The sequence below is a fragment of the Drosophila pseudoobscura genome, chromosome 2 (assembly GCF_009870125.1).
Source record: "Drosophila pseudoobscura strain MV-25-SWS-2005 chromosome 2, UCI_Dpse_MV25, whole genome shotgun sequence".
Lineage (NCBI taxonomy): Eukaryota > Metazoa > Arthropoda > Insecta > Diptera > Drosophilidae > Drosophila > Drosophila pseudoobscura.
In genome coordinates this window covers 28,089,412-28,110,531 of record NC_046679.1, presented here as the reverse complement: position 1 = coordinate 28,110,531, position 21,120 = coordinate 28,089,412, and the positions used below count along the sequence as shown (strand labels likewise).

At 43.5% G+C, this 21,120-nt stretch overlaps 1 protein-coding gene across 2 annotated transcripts; it reads right to left on the bottom strand.

The window, feature by feature from the left end:
* Window positions 1-86: 86 nt before the first annotated feature.
* On the bottom strand, window positions 87-20,553 carry neur (E3 ubiquitin-protein ligase neur). 2 transcript variants are annotated; one of them, XM_015182759.2, is made up of 3 exons: window positions 20,237-20,553; window positions 2,142-3,916; window positions 87-2,075 (listed from the first exon to the last, which is right to left on the bottom strand). In XM_015182759.2, the coding sequence occupies exons 1-3, from the start codon at window positions 20,259-20,261 to the stop codon at window positions 1,827-1,829; spliced, it is 2,049 nt and encodes a 682-aa protein (XP_015038245.2). In that variant the 5' UTR covers window positions 20,262-20,553; the 3' UTR covers window positions 87-1,826. The 2 variants fall into 2 exon arrangements, with proteins under 2 accessions (XP_015038245.2, XP_001359832.3); XM_001359795.4 differs by lacking the exon at window positions 20,237-20,553 and adding an exon at window positions 13,521-14,166.
* Window positions 20,554-21,120: the final 567 nt, after the last annotated feature.

Below are 21,120 nucleotides of genomic sequence, written 5' to 3'. Positions count from 1 at the left end.
GTAATGAATATATAGTAACGTCTTCGGCTGGAATCTCCCTTTATTTTTCAACCTATTTTCCCCAAAATAAAAAACAAACTGTCTGATATTGTTGTCAGTAGTGTATTTAATGGTATTACAGCATTGCGTTGTCTTACATATATCAAATATAATTTCATAAATACATTTAAATGTTTACTCATAACTAGGCATTTGTATTCGTAAGAGTACGAATACTTATTCATTAAAAAATTAAAAATTAATTATAAATAGTGGCAATAACAAATGTCTCCATTGTATCCCTCTCGCCTTATCCAATCCAATTCAATTCAATCCATCCATACTTATAACAAAAATAGTATGCTTGCGCTTCATTTCGCATTCCATTATTTTCTTTGTTTCTTTTGCTTCTTAGATGATCTTTTACTTTAATACAATCTTAGGTAAAGTTTGTTTTGCTCTGTGTGTTTCTGCTTGGTGTTTTTAATTAATTATTGGCAATTCTCTAACTGCATGTTTCTGTTCTTTTAGATGGGCATCCAGTTTTCAATACATGTATTTCCTTTCGAGCTGTTGCTGTACAACATACAAGTCTTTTGTTCATTTAAAATATATAATCATTGTTTCATTAAAAATATGTGCACTACTTAAATGTTAATTCATTAAAATGCGGCATTTCCATTAAAATTGCTTAGCGTGAGTGCTCAATATACGATTTTCCTTCATAGTTTTTTTTGTTTTTGTTTTTTTTGTTTTGTTTTGTTTGGTTGAAGTGAAGTCCCATTTTGTTTTTTTTTTTAGATTAAACTTCAGCATAATTCGTTGACTAGAAATTAACTTAAAATATCGCTTAGAACTAAACTATAAACTAGATTTAACACGCATCCTGCTCTTGCAGTTTTCTGTCTTTCTTGTATTTTGGTTTTCGTGCATATAAGCATTTTTCTCTGATCTCAATCTTTTTGTGCTGGCAGAATAGATTTATTTTCTGTGCTTTTCCTTCTGTTCGGAAAGTAGTCAATGGTTTTAGTTCCTATAATTTCCATGTATTGTAGTTGCCGCAAGCTTAAACATAACTTTTCATTCAAAATCCTTTAACAATTTTCATAATTTTTGCAAATTCAAAACATTTTTTAGCACCAAAATGATTGGAAATATATAATTTTTGTTTTGTTTTTGAATCGAAATTTTCATATACAGAAAAAACTAAGTAAATTTGCAACAACTTTTGTCCTTAAATTTTTGCACAATACAATAAAAAAATTTAATACAAAAACGGATCGGCTCTGATCAATCGTTCAATCCTTCCATACAATACTTTGGTTTTTAATATTTAGTGTACAACACGCATAAATATATTATGTATACCATATGTATGTGGCTTCGGTGTTTACAAAAAAATTAAATAAACGTAAAAATCTCGGTTGAACAATACAATAATATTCTCAGGGGGCTCCGGCTCTCGGGCGCACTCTCTTATACTCATAAAATCACAAAAAAATTAAATATATCTAATAAAAATATATAAGAAGCATGCAGACATTCTTGCTTCTGCCATCTCTCTAAATAGTCCTTTCTATAATCTTTAGTTTCTGCAAAAATATCAGTTATTTGTTAATACTAGAGTCTTGCAATCCATTCCATGCCGTGCTCCTTTTCCTTCCTTATGCCCTATATAATTGATCTCTCTTCCGCGCTCTCCTTTTCTTACGAAATGCAACAAAGTATTTTTTATAGTAGTTTTGTTTTTTTTAGATTTGATTGCGAGTTGAAAGTTTCTTTTGTTTAGGAAACTGAAACGCTTCCCGCTGGCTTGAGGGGGCTGCTCCTACGCTCAGTGGCGGCTCCTACGTCGTGTAGGTCCTGATGACATCTCGAATCACTGCCCGACACAGCGGACAATGGCCGCCGCCCGCGCCGCGCCACTGCTCGATGGCGCAGTTGTAGCACATGCACATGTGTCCGCACATATAGAGCACCGAATCAATGGGATTCTCATAGCAAATAGTGCACTCCGCGCTGGAGTCCGTGCTATGCTGATCGCTCAAGCTGTCCTTCCATTTGTTGGCAGCATTGTTTGTGCTATTGGCGATGGGCTATACGAGAGAAATGTCTGTTTAGTACGAGGCAAAGATGGAGATCTCTCTCTGTTTGGGACTCACCTCAATATACTGACTGCTGGCGGTGCTGATGAGGGTCCCACTGCTGCAGGCTCCGGCCAGTATCCCACTGGAGGTCACCGTCGTGGTCGTTGGCCTCGACGACATCTGTTGGCCATTCAGATCATGGGAGCTGCTGGCTGGCGGGAGATTTACGACCAGCACAGTGCCACCGCCATTCGGTTGGATCTGCAGGATGTCACCATTGGAGGGCATGCTGATCATACGACTGCCGTTCGCTGCTCCAGCGGCCGAGGCCAGCGTGCTCGTGCTCTGCGCCACACTCAGCTGTGAGTTGTGTTGCAGCATCTTGGTGGCCGCCCCAAGCAGCTGTCCGGCATTCAAGCTGGTCATGGACTCGGTCATGGGCAGCATTCTCGAGGTAGAAGCGGAGGAGGTGCTGCAGGCGCTGGCATTCACCTGCGGCTGTGAGGGATATGCCACCATGTTCGGCAGCTGCTGGCGGAACATCCTCAACGACTGCGTCGAGCCGTAGACATCGAGGAAGGCCCACAGCTGCAGGGACTGATCCACGTGCATCACCACAACGGCTGGGCCATTGTTCTTGCTGATCGACACCTCCCCGTTGGGGGCCACAAAGAAGGCAATCTCATCGCCGCGCTGCGGGGCGGCCGCAATGTCTTTGCTGACGACCCAATACTCGGGACGATCGAGCAGAAAATCGGAATCATTTGGCAGATCGTTTGGTTGCAGGACGGCAGGATTGCACGACGTCAGACCCAGCGCCAGGGCACCCACATACATCTGTTCTGTTTTGAGGACCTGCACAATCAGCTTCTCCCCGATGCGTATGGGGCGGGCCGTGAAGACATAGCCCTGACAAAAGTCCGACTCTGTGCGGGAGGCAATGAAACGGTCATGGGAGAGACGCACATTCCTGCCCTTCGTGATGTGGAAGGGCACGGGAATGAGCCGTCCATTGGCATTGTATCGCAGCGGTGGCAGACCGTTCGCCAGGTCGTGGGCGATGGCCGCCTGCTCCACACTGGCTGTGGCGTTTCCTGTCAAATGCAGCGACTGCAGCGACGGCATCACATGCCGCTCCAGATCGTGCTCGATCACGCCGCCGTTCCCGGGCAGCGAGCGACGCGACTGCTGATGCGGATGATGCGGATTCAGGGCGGATTGTGGCGGCATCTGCTGCTGCATCTGTGGCACCGGCTGCTGCTGCTGTTGCTGTTGGATCGCCGGTTGCAGGGGCAGGGACTGGGTTATCTGTTGCTGCTGCTGCTGGTACATGTAGATCCTCGAGTCCAGGAATTCAATTCCCGTGCAATTGCCATAAATATCAATCACAGTCCACAGCAGGCTTCGCGTATCGATCCCCGAGAGGATCACACCCTTCTCCTCATTGTTGATCCCGTAGATCACGTCCCCCGCATTGTTCACGTAGTAGTACAGGATGTTGTCCTTCTCGCAGTACTGCTCGTGCAGGGCCTTGGCCCAGAAGCCGGGCCGATTCGTCAGATCCGGACAGGCGTACTTGGGCAGGGTGCCCTCCAGCGACACAGGATCGTTGCTGGTGAACCCAAAGCGTATCCCTCCATTCCAGTTGTTCGAGATCTCCGCAAACTTCACGCAGATCCTTTCGTTGATGCGCACAGGGCGCGCCGAGAAGGTGATGGCCCGACAGAAGCTCTCGTAGCGACGTGCCAGGGTGCCATCGCGGGAGATCCTGATGTTATCCCCGTGCACGCTGTGGAACTGCAGGGGCGGCAGGTTGTTGGGTCCAGGGCAGGAGGAGGGCGAACGGCGAACTGTTGGAAAAAAGATAAACAAAATTCTGGGTTTAGAAAGGGTTTTCGGTGGGGAGATCTATGACGGATCCATCTACGACTTGTATTTATCCCCTATATACTTTTTCTACAGCCACATTTACCCATTCTACTCATTCTTCTTCCCATTTATCTCTTAGATACATTTTCCGCCACATTGTTTGAACATTTTTTGTGTTAGAGAAGAGCCACAGCCACGTCCCACGTATTGGATTACGCATCTTCTTGGCGGCAGAGTTTTTGGCAGGTAGCCGGCAAGCCATGTGCTAGATATCGGATTACAGGGCAGCCTCGCTCTCGCTTCGAGAAGTCAATAAACCCCAGATGCCTAGGCCCTGGTATCCCTGGGCCCTAGTTGCAGCAGCACGTGACTTCGATGAAGATTATTGATCCCCATTCAATGGGGTAATGATCTCTCAGCGATTCGAAAAGCGGGGGAGCATAGATCTTTCAAGGGAACTCAACGTAAGACCTTGAAACGAAAGGAGAAACGGAGGAAGAACCAAAGGGAGAACAGCAGAAAGGGAGCACCGATCGCAAGGGATCCTCCAGTGGATCAACAGGCGGATGTTCTACATAGAACAAACCATATTTCAGGGTCAGATGGTGGCATCTTTTCCTGGAAAACTGCCTTCGAAAAGTGTGTGTATTTCGGGCATATGAAAATATTGTTCTTGGGAATTCTGGGCAAGAACGTGAGTGTTTAGAAAATAAATTTATGGTTACATTTGAGTAGCTTTTCTGGCAATTTTCAATGGCAAGGGATTCCTTAAAAAATACACAAAAAATTTCTTAATTCTGATCCGCCAGCAATTGGCATTAATTAATGATAAGATGCACCTTGCAACCTTGCAACAGCTGCTGGCGACAACAATTACCACCAGCAGACGACGACTCCCGACTCCTGAAGGATGCCAAGGACCTGCAGAAGTATCTATAAGCAATCCATATGGCAATATAAATAATTACGAAAAAAGAATGACAGAGGACAGGTTTTTCCTTTAGACATCAGACGAAAGCGACTGGCTGTGGCATGCCGCCAACAGTTGCACAGGGCAAAAAAAATAAAGGTAAAAATGTAGAGAAAATACAAAAAAAAAGAAAAAAAGAAGGACCTGCACAACATCAGGGACGGACGTGCAACAAAAGGAGGCAGATGGAGACGAAGACGCAGACGGAGACGGAGAGGCATGAAAGATGAAGATGATTACCATGTTGATATGCGGCGCGTGGCAGCAGCAGCAGCAGCAGGAGATCCAGAGCGAGGATCAGCGGCGGCATGTGGCAGCTGCCACACGAAGACGGAGACGGCGAAGTAGGAGGCGGGGGCAAGGAGCGGCAGGAGCGGCAGGAGGCGGGGGCTAAGGTCAGAAGCAGCTGTACATTCGGGGGAAACAGGTAAAACTACCCTCGAAGCAGACGAGTGTTCCAGTGCTCGATTTTCGTCCACCGAGGGAGGAGGGTTGCCTGCCCTTTCCCTGGGCTTCGATCGGTGTGTCCTAGGGGTTGGCGGCAGCTGTTCAAATTTCATGAAAAACGAACCAACGACAGATACAGCGACACAGAGATACATCGAATGCAAAAGATTCTCCCTCTCCCGCTCTCTCTCTCTCTCTTTCTCGCTCCTTGAGGGTTGAAATTTAATCCCCGAGAGTCCCAAAAATCCTGCAGGAGCAATGACTTGCAGCAGCGACGGCAGCAGAAATCTGTACAGAGAAATCCCCGTTCTGGGCAGCGTTTAAGTGCTTCTCCACTTCCGCACTGGAAGAAACAGGAAGTCTCTGTGCCCCTCGCCCTGCAGCAGCAGAAGGAAATCACAAAAATCACACAGAAAGTGGAAAGGGAGCAGCAATCTCTAAGGTTCTCTGTGCTTCCGGCCACAGATGGAGAGAGAGAGAGTGAGAGAGAGGGGGGGGGGGGCAGCCAGGGGTGACTAGAAGGAGAGCCCCACTCCAAGGAGAGGAGCCAACACTCCAGAGAGGAAGAACCAGAGACGCAGAAGTGTCCACTCTGCAGAGACACCCGATCCCAAAGGCTTCTTCCGACTGCGTCTCTTCCTCGGTTTCTGCGATAGAATGTGCCCCATCAATATTTATGAATCGACAACGCCAGACATTTGAGGAAGTAGGAAATCACGTATATTCCACGGTGCAGACGTGTATTGGAGCTATTAGCGGCGGCTGCAGCAGGATGTGGCGACGCCTACTTTTTACTGCAAACTGGAGACCGGCAGCCCCATGCCACATGCCCCCTGCCACATGCCCCAGACACAGACAGACAGACAGACAGACAGATTGTCCAGTCAATGGAAACACAGAAGCTATGCCATGAATGAAAGACGGCGTCTCTGTTTTTCCTTGTTTTTCCCCTGAATTTACAATGCACACAACGGTTTTACGACGCGTCGATACTTTCAATTAGCCATTGGATAGCAGAGCCCCCCTCCCCCTCCCCCCTCCCCGACGCCAGCCACGATCCTAACTCCATCATCGCCCCTTCAAGTCCCAATTAATTAACAGAAGCTGCGTTGGAATTGTCTCTGGAATGGGGGTTTTCCTCTAAATGAATGAGGCTTTTCCTCGGTATTAAATAGAACTAATTGCATGGAAAATGTGTGGAGAATATGATCGGGAAACGATCTTTGCTAAGCGAAGAATTATGTGGGACAGCACATGAGCAATCTTTAAACAATCCCCACATCCACTCTCTGTTCTTCCCATCTAAAGATCTCCTCTTCCGTGATGATCCTCTGAAGATCTGCCTATCTTAATGATCTGCTCTTCTGTGATGATCTCCTTTTCCGCTCATCTCCCCCTTCTAATGATCCACTCCTCTTATCCTCCTCTGTGCAGATCCCCCCCTCCTGTGAGGATCTCCCTTTTAGTTTAATGTAGATCTCTCTACCAAAATTGGCAGCATAATTTAAGGCCCAAACTACCATTCGGCAATCGGTAATCGGCAATCGGCAATCGTTCGGATGAGAAAAGTTCAAACGAAACTCAAAGAAGACCAAACACCGAAGCCCAACGATCGTTGTGGTGGTGCAACAGAGAGGCAACAGAGGCAGTGCCACCGCGGCACGAAGGCAAATTTTCGTCGTTTTGGGAGAAAAAGGAAAAACCTGATTTACCGTTTGGCAGGCAGATCGTCCCGTACCGTCCCATGTACGAGGCCCCGAACCAAAACATTTCCCACGCTGTGCAAAACACAGAAAAGAAACAATTCCCACGACTCCAAATTTGTATATATAGAAGAGAAGAGACGAGATATATCGAAGAAAACCTGTAACAAGCCGCAAAATAATTGCAACCAGAGATGGAGCCGAAGAGTGAGAGAGCGAGAGAGAGCTAGAGAGAGCGAGAGAGCTAGAGAGATCTTCTCTAAGAGAAGCAGAGAGCGGGTGGAAATATCATGTGAAAATCATGCAGGTGTCATAAATACAACTCCAGAGCATGAGGCAAGAGGCTAGAGGCAAGAGGCAATCATTGGAACCACAAAAAGATGAAGATCACAAGGGAATCAGCGATTCAACGACTCATTAGATTTCAATTGGCACTCAATCGAAGGAAAATGCAATGAAAATTCGTTGAAAATTGAGTTACATTAACTCTGGGGAGATACATCATTAAACAGACAGACAGACAGACAGACAGACACCCCTGTGCCCCCTTGAAGTGGAGATTCGAGCGTTGAATGGTAGCCTCTTCAGGAGATTTATGGCTTGGATGGTTGGATGGATGGGAGCTTAATAGATGCTTAACGATTTGTGTTAACAAATCACTCAAGACCAATCTGGGCAGAGAAAGCAGGAGTCTAGAGAGTGTCCTACTTTGAGAGATCTTTGAAGAATGAACAGAAGTATTTAGCCAATGATTGGGACAGCAATTAAGAGAGTGATTATGTGCCTATCCCAAGCAACAAGTGATGGACTCTGTCTGTCTCTGCCCACTCGCTGTGCCTCAGAGTTCATAGGTCACGTGCCGCCGTGTGCTAGGCCCACGTGCATGATTCATAGAGGAAAGGGGGACGTGTGCGGACAATTAACACAACGACTGGAAGGCCGTCATCCGTCGACCGTCGTTTAATTGCACCGGAAATGCTCCATAAACAGGGAATAGAGGGGAAACCTCTGCGTAGTGGGGGCTTTTCCGTATCATTTACAAATTGTATCAATTGGTCAACCATTTGGCATAAATTACTTTGGAGGGAGAGCGAGAGTGGAGTGTGGATCGATTGAGTGGGTGAATGAATGAATGAATGAATATTGAGGTAAGCTTTTGGCCCACGGACTACACTGCGGGGCTTGTCAATGGCTCAAGCACAGCCCACATGCCGCACGATAAAAAGCCTCGGATACCCCCCCCCCCCCCTCACTCTCTCTCTCTCTATCCGTTAAAGGTGCAACATTCATTACATGTGTGTGTGGGTTAGTCGCTTGGATTAGAAGATAGACCGAACACCAACAGACGATGGATGTTGTGGGCAGCAGTCGCCCCTCCGCCCTCGCCCCCTGATTTGTCGTCTGTGTAAAACAATTCTCACAGCAATAAAAATAATGCTAAATTCTTGGCTTAAATTAACTGCAAATTAAGCTGTAGCTGTGACTAATTAATGTTAATTAATAACTCACAAAGCAGAAAAACAAAAACAAAAAGCAGAGATGAAAGTTTTCTGTGACAGAAATCCAAAGGAAATAAAGGAATAATCAAAATAGTATTCCGATTAGGATGATTTAAAGCATTTAGGTACTCAATATCTTCATCTAAAACCCTACCAAATAGGGTCACCATATCTTGAAAATTGGAACCTCCATAACTGTTTTTTAATCTGAACTTTCTCTCCCTTGAAGTATTCTTTTCTTTCCTTTCTCTAGGGTATCCTCCATAGTCGTTTACTTGCCTAGTCTTTCCCCTTGAATGCAAAAAACAAACCACTTCCGTTCATGCCTCAATCGGTGGTCAGTGCAGCGGAAACCGCACTCATCGCATCGCATCGCACGAGAGAAGAGCAGAGAAACTTCTGTCTCTGAGGAGAGTGTTTTCCCCCCGCGCTAAAGACCCGGTTTTATGACACTGCCCCCTCTCTGTTGTAATTCTAGTAGCCTCTTTTTTTTTACAGCAAAGAAAATGGGAAATAGACTGCAAAATATAATAAAAATAATTGCACAACAGAAACACAGAAATGTGGCGACAAAACGATGGAAACCAGAGGTCAAACGACGAGTACGAGTATTGCTGGACAGCACTTGGTGGGTCGGGGTGGGAGGGGGGTCTCTTCCTCTAAGTACAATGCACTTTTGAGGCGATTAAGCGAAATCTGATGCCGCAGATGGATGCAACAGACAGACAGACAGAGAGAGAGAGAGAGAGAGAGAGAGAAATCAATGCTGGAAAAAGTGCTCCCCAGAAGCCCCCTAAGAGAAGCCGCATTTGTCCACCTTTTCTCTCTCTTTTGGTGGGGGGTTCAATGACACCTCATGTCCCTCTGGTGTTTTCCTCCTTTTTCACACACCAAAAACGGTGCCCCCTTCTAAATATAATTAGCTAAAGGGAAGGCATGGAGAGCATGGCCAAGCTGTAAAAAACGTGCTATAGATAGGAGATAGAAGGAAGAGAGCAGAGAGAGAGAGAGAGAGCGGCTACGGGGGTGGGTGGCCGACAGCTCCAATCAAATTTACATGTTGTTTTATTTTTACAAGACAACAAACAACACCAGGAATGGGAACACTTCTCTCTCTCTGTCTCTTCCTCTCTGTCTATATATATGATATGGTATATCTGCTGCTTGTTGCGCTTCCATTTGTGCGCTGAAGCATGCCCCACGGCCTCGCAGGCCCCACAGGCCCCACAGCTACTCCAAGCCAAGAACAACCGAAGCGTATAGCGGCCATAAAAACACGATCTAAATACAGAAATACACGCAGAAGGAAGCCTAAGACACTTCAACACATCATAATATAAACCAAAAATAGAGAGCTCCAAGAGTTTTCGAAAAGTTCCCTCTCAGGGAATGGGAAATGCTATAACTCTAAGAAAAATTAAAGATCCTTTCAAAAGAAATACCCAACATGAATAATTCCCTAAGCAAATAATTCCCTAATGAAGTTTGAAATTTCCCTGTAGCATATTCAAACAAATGGAACCCCTTAAGGAAGGGTTAAACAAAGGAAATTAAGGAGAATAATCCCTATCCCTAAAATGCTATTTTTATTCGAAATTTTACCACATTTTCGTACAGTTTTCAAATGGAAAGGAATGATAGGGTAGCCTCTTGCTTTTAGATAAGCTTCGACGTCTCGTAAGCCTTTGTTTTGTTGCGTTTATCGAAGCGTTGCAATATCTACTAACCCTCCACCAGAGACTACCCACATATGTACGAGTATATATATAATACAATATCATATAATGTAAGGCCCTCCACTGATGATACGACTCTTGCATTTCCACTTCTTGCCGCACTTGACTGCACAACGACGCTCCGTCTTTGTGTTGTGTATTTTTTCTGTAATTAAATCACTCAAGCGTTGAACGGGGGGAATGTTCAAGAAGTGGCTTCCTTTTTCATAGAAAACACATCATTAAAATGTGATTATTACAAGGGCTACAAGAGGCGCTCTTCCAGCATTTGTTTCTTTACAAAATATGCTTTAGATATCTTTTAATATTCAGATACATTTAACATATTTAAACCATTTGGAACAGCTGCAAAAAGTCTCAAATCTAGTTCTAGTTCTTCCCTGAAACCACATTAAAGCCGAAAATAAAACGCCAAAAGCCAAAAAAAAACAAAAAAAAAACCCGATTTGACCAAGTTTTTCGATGGACAGCTGCTGCTGCTTTTGGGACATAGAAATACGATAGATTAAAGACCCGTAGGTGGTGTTCCGTGGTGGCAGTGATTTATGCATATCGCCCGCCTCTGCCTCCCGTCGCACGCCCTCCTAGTGGCCCCGTAGATAATTGACCCAAAGAGATGCCTTTTTATACCCGATACGATACGATACGATACGATACATAGGTATTTCTGCTCCCTCCCCCTCCTTTTGCGTGAGTTAATTGCAGCTGCCTCTTGGTTCGATTTACCTGTTGTTGTTGTTGTTGCTACCTGAGTGAGTTTTTGGCTGGCCTGGCCTTTTGTTGCAACACCCTTCCCTGCCTCGGGGTAGCCAGAGCTTGTTTTTTCTTTGTATCTAATTTATCTATGGAGTGCGTTATCTTCCTCGAGAGACACAGATACAGATACAACACTGTTAACCATTTCTGTACTACATTTACGGGGTCTTAGAATGTACTGCCAACCCTTTGGATTCATTAACTGATAAAAGTTAATAACAATTTGGGTCGAGAGAAAAGATAAAAAAAAAAACATATGAGAGAGATCTAATATCTCTTTTGTGGGGTTTTATAGGTATTCCTGACCGAAAAGTTCCTGTATTTAAAAGAGTTCTCTATGAATTTTGGGAATAATAATGGAATCTAATCTTATGATCGGTCCTGTATCAATTCTAACTATAATTAGGCATTCTCTGAATCCCAAAAATCCCCCTAATTTATAGCAGTTATATTTTTGTAATATTTATGGTCTCTTCAACCACACTTGTGTTAAGAGATAGCCACATTTGTACTTATTCGCACATGATTCATTCTTAAGCCCGGAAGATATTCGTTTTACATTTGTGAAGGAGACAGAAAATCGCAATATTTCCAACATTCTCCTGAATCAAATCTAGCCGCACTTTATTTCTGGCACAACAAAAGCGACTATTATTTGCACTGACCGTTATCAGAGAACAGAAGTGGAGTGGGAAAATAGAATTGGCACAGGAACAGGCACACCCCCTATCAGAAGATAATTTCACAATCATGAGAGCCACAGATGTGTGAGTGCAGTGCCCAAGAGATGGACGGGTGACACATCGACTAGCATGAAGTCATAGGCGGAATAACAGCAAAACGAAAGAAGAGCAGAATTACCCAAGAGGAAGAAGAATTACCCCAAGAAGGGAACAAAAATTGCCCAAGAGCCGAGCGAGAGAGTGAGAGCGCAAGGAAGAAGCGTGGGCGTGGGTGAGGGTGAGCAGAAAAACGCAACAGATGTGTATGTAATTGTTGTTCCCCTTTCTATGGGTGTGTGTGTGTGTGTGTCACTCGCAAAATAACAATCGAAGGTCGCTTCGGCAGCCAGCGAGCAGCGAGCACTCTCTCGTAAAAGCCGAGACTATGAAAAAGTAAACCGTGAGAAGCAACAGCTATGCCGCGTTCGATCCTAAGTAAAAGCCAAAAGCAAAGATAAACTTTTTAGCCAAACGTGCCAGCATACAACGAAAATGTAATAGAAAGAAAATACAGGTAACAAACAACAGACAGAGAGAGAAAAAAAGTAAAAACCAGCTGATTCCAGCAACAACAAAGTAATTTCATTGATTACCGATACGCAACGCACGTTCAAAATGGAATGGAAGACATAAACCATTCCGTAGCCATCCAGCGGCTAACCCGCGTGGCTGAAGCTCGACTTCAAAGCTTCGGCCAGACACCATACCACACCTCTTCCTGCTGCTCCCTCCCCACCCGCCAACACAGGCTGCTTCTTCGCAGATCGTTTGCTGGATACCCTTTGGGGAGGGGAGTGCACTCGAACAGTGTTTAGAGAAGCGGCTTAGGGCATCCAGGGCTCGGCTTTGCTATTTCTTCCTTCTTTTGTTTCGTGTGTGCCTTCTACCTCTCTTTTTCTTTGCTCTTTACTTTGTGCCGACGGCGGCAACGGCGCTTCGCGTACAACGATTTCCCCCTCTCTGCTGAATGGGGAATATGGGGGCTCGGGCTCGAAGAGGTCTTTGCCTATGCGTCATTGGGGCCTTTGGCTTTGGTTTTTCTGGTTTAGCCTTTAAGCCCAGAGAATCCAGAGAGAGAGAGAGAGAGAGAGAGAGAGAGGCCTGTTGGGGCCTTTTTCTCTCAATCAAAACATCAACAAAATTGTTCCCCCAAATGGTTCCCACATGAAGATAATCGTTATGATAAACAATAATCGTACGTTCGCTCCTTCTTCTTTCGGGAAGATTACTCTTTTTCCGATTCTACTTCTCCTTCAGATTCTTCAGGCAATTTGCGGTTACATTTTTGAAATTTGTTGCTTGAAGAAGTGCATTTCTTTTGTATCAACTGACATTTCCGGCTAAAATGACTTTCGGTTGGTCTTAAGGTTAATTTCTTTAGAAGAAACCTTGAAAAAGCTAAGGTTCTTCAAGTGTTAAGGCCATTACCCCATTCATAAAACATTAACTATATTTTGGCTTAATTTTAGCCCACTTGAGAGGGAAATTTGCTTTTGTTTTAAGGCAAACAGAATTCTCTGTTTGTTTGACTTTGAAGAAACGGCAAAGAAAAATGCTAATGTATGCAGAAAGCACCGAGCGATTGCTTTTGATTTACTTATTTATCTTTGCCGCATTAATTAACAAACGCTACAGAGATCCGGCTAATATTATGTGGGAAACGGAATCATTTCTTAATGAATTCAGTCTGTGATCACTCTTTCCCAGGCCCAAACGGATAGCTTTATAAGAAATGGTGGTGTAATTACTAACCGAGTCCGAAGCGCTTCTTGATCTTTTTGAGCAAGTGCATCTTCTTTTTGCTGGACAACTTGTCTTTGGTGCTCATCAGCAGCTCGTTCGATTCCATCGCCAGGACCTGGGCGGCCTGCTGGGCGGGCGTTCCATTGTGCTGATGATTCTGTTGATTGTGATGCTGGTGCTGGTGCTGATGCTGGTGATGGCTGTGGCTGTGGCTGTGGTGGATGCTCAGGTGGGGATGACTGCCCTGGGTCATATAGTTGGCTGGTATATCCGAAAGACCCATCTTAGGTATTATTGGTTTTGGTTTTGGTTTTTTTCTTCTGCGGAAAAACTATCAAAGTGTGGCGTTTGGAAAACGCTAAAACCCAACAGAGAACTGCTCTACAGCTGCTTGCAAACTTTATTTGGCATTAAATTAAGCGAAAATTGTTCTTTTCGATTCTAGTAAAACATTTTGGATTTTTTTGTTTGGCTCTCGTTGGACGCGCAACAAACGACAAGGTACACGGAACGGAACAACGGACACACGAACAACCGAACGACTGACAGAACGACAGAGACGAAGGCGAACCGAATGCTTCGACGTTACAATTTTAACTGTTCTTTGGTCTGTCTCGGCTGCACACGATAGAGCCGCTGCTCGGCTGGAAAACGCCACAGCTGAGAGACGGTTAGGCACCCACCAGGCGAAGGGGGAAGGTATGTCACACGGAGGGTAGGGCCGGTGCACTCTCTTGGTTGTACATTCGATTTAATTTTTGTGGAAACTGCGGCCACAAAGCAGGGAGCATGTAAAGAAATCTTTTTAAGGACACTTTTTTAGAGAGATTCGTTGATTCAGGGAGTTACGCGATTTAGTTTGGGTCATATTACATTATTTAAATAATTCAAGTCCACAAGACAATATTTTCTCGCAGTTTTACTGATTTTTCAGTGATTTTCACGATGAATTTTACTGAAAACATTATCTTTGTCTAATTTATAATCGACTATTTCTTTTTAGGGAATTTTTCTCTCCAGTAGTGATCGCCCTGTCGGACCTCACCTTCTTTTACAATATACCCTGTCAAAAGGCAACACAAACACAGCGTGAATTTCAGTTCTCTCTTGCAGCTGTTTCTTATTTACTATGGTTTCCGCTGGCTCTCTTTGTGCCTGCCATTCGCGTTTATCGTCGCTGAGCCTCCCTTATAATTCCCCTTTGTGGCACAGCGGCTTGGCTTGGCTTGGCTTGGCTCTTGGCTCTCCTTTCCTCCTCGCTCCTTGGCCTTTCCGCACACCTTGATCAGCGATTCCTTTTATGCCCATTCTTGCTTCTAGGCCAAGACGCCTGAAGACTGCAGCCTGCATATTGCCTTTGGCCAGAACGCTCTGCTCTGTGCTCTACTCTCTGCTCTACCCCTGTGATCTCTACTAACTGTTGTTTTCCCTTCTGGTCTGTTTGTCGGGTCTCTCTGTGTTTCGCAGCAGTTCAAGCCGAGGTTCAAAGCAATTCTCTGTCTTCTCTGTTTTTGGGAAAGGTCATAAGGTCCATCATTCCATTCGACGGCTCTCCATATAATTCGTGTGTAACTCTGGGGGGGAAACTATGCAAATTGCCCCCTTAATGCTTTTGATCGTGAACTTTGTTCGGAAATTTCGTACTCTAGGGGCTTTGCTTTACTTCATTGCTAGCAGAGAGAGAATATCCCCTCAAAATATGATGATTATCCCAGAAATGTCTTTTATACAAATTCATTTTCCGTATCAGATATCTTTAAGTAAAGAACTTCTATTAAAATCTTCCAGAAATCCATTGCTTCCATGGGAATACCTTCATCCCCTTTCTTTGACAATCTCCCCCAAATTCCGTATTCACAGTTTTCAAAGAAACCAACAGAAAAAACCACAAAACATCAGTCTTTTCATAAAAACCCACACTCCAAGACCTTGAACTGCAATTATTTTGAAGTTCTTGGCTTCAAAATGAATAAAACTTTTGCCTACGATGATGGGGACACATGCTATTCGCATTGTGGTGCCATTTCGTTGGGGCTTTCTGTGGTTCTGCGGTTCTGCGGTTCTGCAACTGCTGTCTTCGCTACTGATTATCCTTTATAGATGGATGCCACGCTGCTCTGAAGGACGATAATTGCTCAGAGAGTGCTCTTTGGCCATCATCATCATCAATGCGCTGGACAGCAACAGCAACAGCAGCAGCAGGACAGAAGCAGAAGCAGAAGCAGACTTGACAGCAGATGCAATTTTCAAGATCGGAAGGGATCAAGATCGGAAGAAGCAGTACGGTATGTTAGGTAGGGGCTGTGGGGAACGTAGGGAAACAAGGAAAGCATTTAAATTTTGATATTAAAGTGGAAATGCATATTCAGCATCCTGGCAGCAGGCGTGCGTCCTGGAAATACAGCTGCTGTGTGCCTGTTTTGTGCAAAAAAAAAGGACCAATATATTGGCGAAACAGGAACCAGCGGCAACCAGCAAGGAGCCCAGCGGATCAACCCCAAAAATTGTCAAAGAGCATAGCAGAAAAGGCGTCCATCTGTGGTTGCAGTTTTCGAAACGAAAAAGGACCTGGAAAAAGGGGTCTACACTCATTCGTTGTTCTGTTTCGATCGCTCTTTGCTCTGTTTGTTTGCCGATTTCCAGGTGTAAAAATTCCTAGATACAGAAAGGATTTTCAGAGCCACGTGCCGAGGGGCGACCGACGTGCGCCAGTTGCCAGTCGGAGTCGATAGATAATGCTGCTACTCCTTCCATCTACCCCCGACTCCTGTTTCAACTCCATTTATAAATACGCGCCTGTTTATTTATATATTCATATTTTGTCAGCAGTCAGAGCCCTCTTCAGGGCAGATGGTGCTTCTTGATGGGGGAGATAGGCCCCAGATATAATACTATCTCCTGCTCTGTTTCTGTTTCGGTTTCTGCTGTTTATTTGTGTGTTTAAATTTAGATTTTTGGCACAAGGGAGGCCCCAAGAAGGCATTTTGCAGAACGCAGTCTTTGGTCTCCCACGAACATCTGCCAACAGCAGAAGTATCTTCGTATCTCAGTCTCAGTCTTCGCTGAAAACCCGCATTTATCTTTTTACCTTTGGCCTGACAATTGTCTACATTTTCGAGCATTGTCTTGGAGGATGTCACAGCCACCGAGACGATTTACCTTTGCAGGCAGTTCCTTAACCTCCCTCCAACTCCTCACCGCTGGTGTCCTTTCTGATCCCTGTCACTGTCCCACTGTCCCTGTCCTGTCTTTGGAGAATTGTGTTCTTAGGCAAGCGTTTAATGAAAATGCCAAATGATGATTTTGCACGCCAAGTGAATAGATATATTCCTACCCAAAAGGGATAGATAGATCAACGATCCAAAGTTGTGGGAAATATTATAAGAAAATGTCCAAGAAAATGCCTAATCGATCTCTGGCAAAAGGCAGGATTAACAGATATCAAAGTTCTACCACCAATCGGTAGAAAAAACGAGGGATTAATAGATCAGTTTACAAGCAAAGTTCCACCCACGGTTCCAGACAGAATGGTAAACATTTTTTATCTTTAGATATTTCTCAGATATTTCCATTCCGTCACATTTCGAAGATAACAAAAACCCACACCCTCTACGTTTCTATGGTGGTCTCTTTTCGAATAAAACCTCAAAGATAAACAGAGAATAAAAACAGGGTTACACAAATGATATTTTGATTGAATTTCCCTACACACATATCACATCATATCATATCCATTGAAAGGAAGGGAAGGGGGTATGCCTCTACCCTCTCTATGATCATGCTGTAAGCAAATGTTTGGGGTCCGTCTTCACCTTGGGGAACGACGACAACTCAAAAATGTCTGATAAACCCCATGTCTGGGCAGTAGATAAAAATAGGAAATATATAGAAATAATGAAACGATTTCTAATCATCGGAATGGCATCTAAATTAAATGGGGAATGGAATCTGAATACTGCAAAAAAAAGAGGAGTTTCAAGTGTTTCTAGAGATAGAGATACGTTCAAGGGACAGGAAGAGGCCTATGAGGAAGTAGATTGGAACGATTTATATACCAAAACCAAGAGAAATGTTGTATATATATATACCAGAATCAAGGGAATGAACAGAATGATGGTATTTATATACTAAAATATACCAGAATCAAGAGAATGATGATATCATATTCCTACTATTAATATTTTATTGTAGGCAAAATAAGCATGGAACACTGCTCGGCAGATGTCAGGCAGATCCCTTAGACAGCTGAGAATTTTGTCGATCCACCGATAACCGATCAATATCCACCACATACATAATTAAGTAAAAACTGTAGCAAAAGCCGAAAATGTTTAATTAGAAAACGACATATGCAAACGCCAGCAAGAAACGAAGAAAGGGAAAGGACGGATCCCGAACCCAAGGAGTTTTGTATAAATAAAACCCGAACTAATCCCAACAGGACAGGACAGGACAGGACACAAAGGGGAATTGAAGAGAACCGAATTGCGCAAGCACTTGAGAAACGAGAATGGAGAATGGAGGAGGGAGAGGCATACAGCAGAAGCATATCGTATTCGTATTCGTATTCTCTGTGTTTCCCTTCTCCCTAGTACCTGGTACCCAGTACCCGATCGAAAACAGGGGATAATGGTAGTAAAATCCATGAATCCCTATAGACCTTCGATCGATATATAACAAAACTATTCAAAATGTTTTGTTGCTGAAGGAATCGGTTATGATAGAGACAAAAAGATGTTTTAGATCTGAGAATCTTAGTTTTTCATCTGAGAAAACCAATTTGAACCTTAAATTTAAGGTTTCTTTGGAAATATTAGCTAAATATTTGAAGATAAATAGTGATATTTCTAGGAACACAATGGTTATGTATCTACCAATTTTCCTAGAATTCTGAGTTCTTCTCAGTTAGAGTATCCTTTAGTCGATATACTTATCCGTATAATTGCTTCTTCTCCTCCAATTTTTTGGGATACCTGCCGAGACAGCAGCAGTTGGTTTTTCTCTGCAAGCATCTTTGCCTCTGTCTCGATGGAAGATCTAACAAAAAGGGAATTCGTTTGAGGGATGCATTTGGCAGCAGCAGCAGCAGCAGCCTTCGCTTCTACTTCCCATCATATCCGTATCCGTATCCGTATCCGGATCCTCCTTCCTCCATTCGCGTCCTTATGTGCATACGCTAATCAAATATAATCGAGAGAATCGAAGAGAAATACCCGCCAAAAATCAACATATGCGATCGAGGATCGCAGGATCGCGGGATCGAAGGGAAACGGCATTCCGTTAGCAGGAAAATATTGGATTGTACTGTGTGTTATGTTGGCCAAATGTTTGCCTTTTTTTCATCAGGGGTTTCAGCTTACACAGTTTTTCCATAGCAGTTTTTTCCCGCCTGGAAAACTGGAAAAACTCCTCATCTTTCGCAGATACAAACAGGACATTTGGCAAGTCATAGAGAGAGAGAGGCCGGCCACAGCATGTGTCTTTGTATGTTTCATGGTCAAAAGGAGAGTTCGAGTTCGAGTTCCAGTTATCATCCTACCTGCGCCCAGAGCGCCTGCCTATTGGAGGTTGCTTCATTGTTCTGATCCTTCTTCGTCCTTTCCTTGGGCCATAAACTCCTATAATTTATTGTCTACAGCTGCATGGGGAATATCTTAGAGAATAATTGAAACTGATTTTTGATGGAAGAACATACATAGACTATGGACTTGTGATGATGATGTGGTAAGAAGAGCAGGTATCCTTAGCAGTTCATGTTGCATCCCCCGTTCATTGCACCTGTAAGATTGCATTTGAGTTCGCGCCCTTCGTTGAAGACTCTTGTCTATAGCCCTGTGAGAGAATTCTTCGACTCTATTCCTTTATTTTTTTTTTATTTTTCCCACTTCTATTTTGTGACTTTTTGGGGGTATCTAAGCTGCTTAAGAGGCTGTTGTCCCTATATTCTTATAATTTGAGGAGTAAACTCAATGATAACTCACTGCTTATAGCTAAAGGAAAACTCTCATAGTCTGTATTTCACTTGTGCCTCTATAAGTAGCTCAATTGATGGTTGATCCTACCTTTACTGTTCCCCCAAACTGTATTTAATAACTATTTATGACTTAAGGGACCCTTTTGCTTTCTTAAAATTTTGATTATAACGAAACTCCCTGCGAGCTCATATGTTTTTGATTAGATTTTTCTTTTTCTCAAGTATAAAATAGATTCATTAATCGTATAAAATTATGTGGGCATGGCTAAATGTATAGCTAATAATATTCCACGGAATATCAAAATCGAGGAATATGTTTTTGATTAGATTTTTCTTTTTCTCCCAAATTTAGATATTCTAGTCGAGCCTTAGATCCTTAAGAAAGTATCATAACAGTATACGTGAAAAAACAATCGCCACAGCCAAGCACCGGCAAGGTGCCATCTCTAAGGGCGAAACAGCTGTTCACCTGCCATGTGTCCGCCCTTGTATGTGTATTGGTGATGGGAAATGAATGGGAAGGTCACAAACCTTATTGGAATGTCCCCAAAGTCTCCAATTGCTCGATTTAAGAACTTGCAAAAACGATTATCACAAGATATTCTTATCATTGAACTACCCTCATACACCCCCCATAGCTTACCGAACATGCCCCCCTTTTATGTCCTCAACAACAAACGGCTAAAGCCTCTTCGGAACATATTCCCATGAATTCCTTTAAAGTCTACATTTATAACGGGCTTGGACTTACCTATTTTACTAGCCGACTGTCCCATTGTTTACTATAATCACTATATCCGCTTTGATATCCAAAAGGCACAAAATGACAACAACAACAACAGCAACTACACATTTACAATTTCTTTGGCATCGAATTTTCAGATGGCCGTCGGCCTTTGCAATTTTCGCGTACGCACTGTATCAACTCGATGCCTATAGCAGGCGGAGGAGCACATTATCCGAGCTATTTAGATTAGTTTTAAAACATTTTAAAGCTTTTAATTGGTGTTTGCCGGTTTTGTGAGGCAGGGATTTATCGGACTTATCGATGAGAAATCTAACTTAGCCCACGAAGCCCCCGTATATTTAAACAGGTGCACAACTAGAGTTAAATCGCGATTTGTACATTTTTTTATAAATTATTCTTGTAGATCTATACTATCCTTCTTCATTACTCACAAAAAAAACTGCGATATCTTTCACCTGAACTACGCTAAAATTCTTCAAGTTTCATTATTTTCGGGATATGTATTTTAATACCCACTAGTCGAAAATCGGTTAATCGTTCCTTGCCCATGATCGGAAATCGTATTCCTCGATTTTGATATTCGGCTTAATATTGCAAGCTAGATACGATCTTCAGCCTTGAGCACGTAAATTTATCTGATTGATGAATCAATTTTCTACAAGATTGGCTAATTCTTGAGATTCTTTTTTGCTGTATAGTTTATAAAATAAGGAAAGGAAAATACCAACAAAAAGAGAGCAATTCCCAACAATCGAACATTTCGATATAAAACGACATAATGACAGCCCTGGTTTCACAAAAATACTGACTAGTATTCTTCAGAAGAATGCATGCGAATCAGGGTGACCGCTTACGGTATTTTTAATACTTTTCAGTATTTTCTGAGG

Excerpts from the sequence above, each read along its gene's own strand:
- neur (XM_001359795.4), bottom strand. The coding sequence starts at position 13,794 with ATGGGTCTTTCGGATATACCAGCCAACTATATGACCCAGGGCAGTCAT. Across the intron at positions 3,917-13,520 it reads CAAGAAGCGCTTCGGACTCG|TTCGCCGTTCGCCCTCCTCC; the intron begins GTTAGTAATTAC and ends TTTTTCCAACAG. Across the intron at positions 2,076-2,141 it reads CCAGCAGTCAGTATATTGAG|CCCATCGCCAATAGCACAAA; the intron begins GTGAGTCCCAAA and ends TCTCTCGTATAG.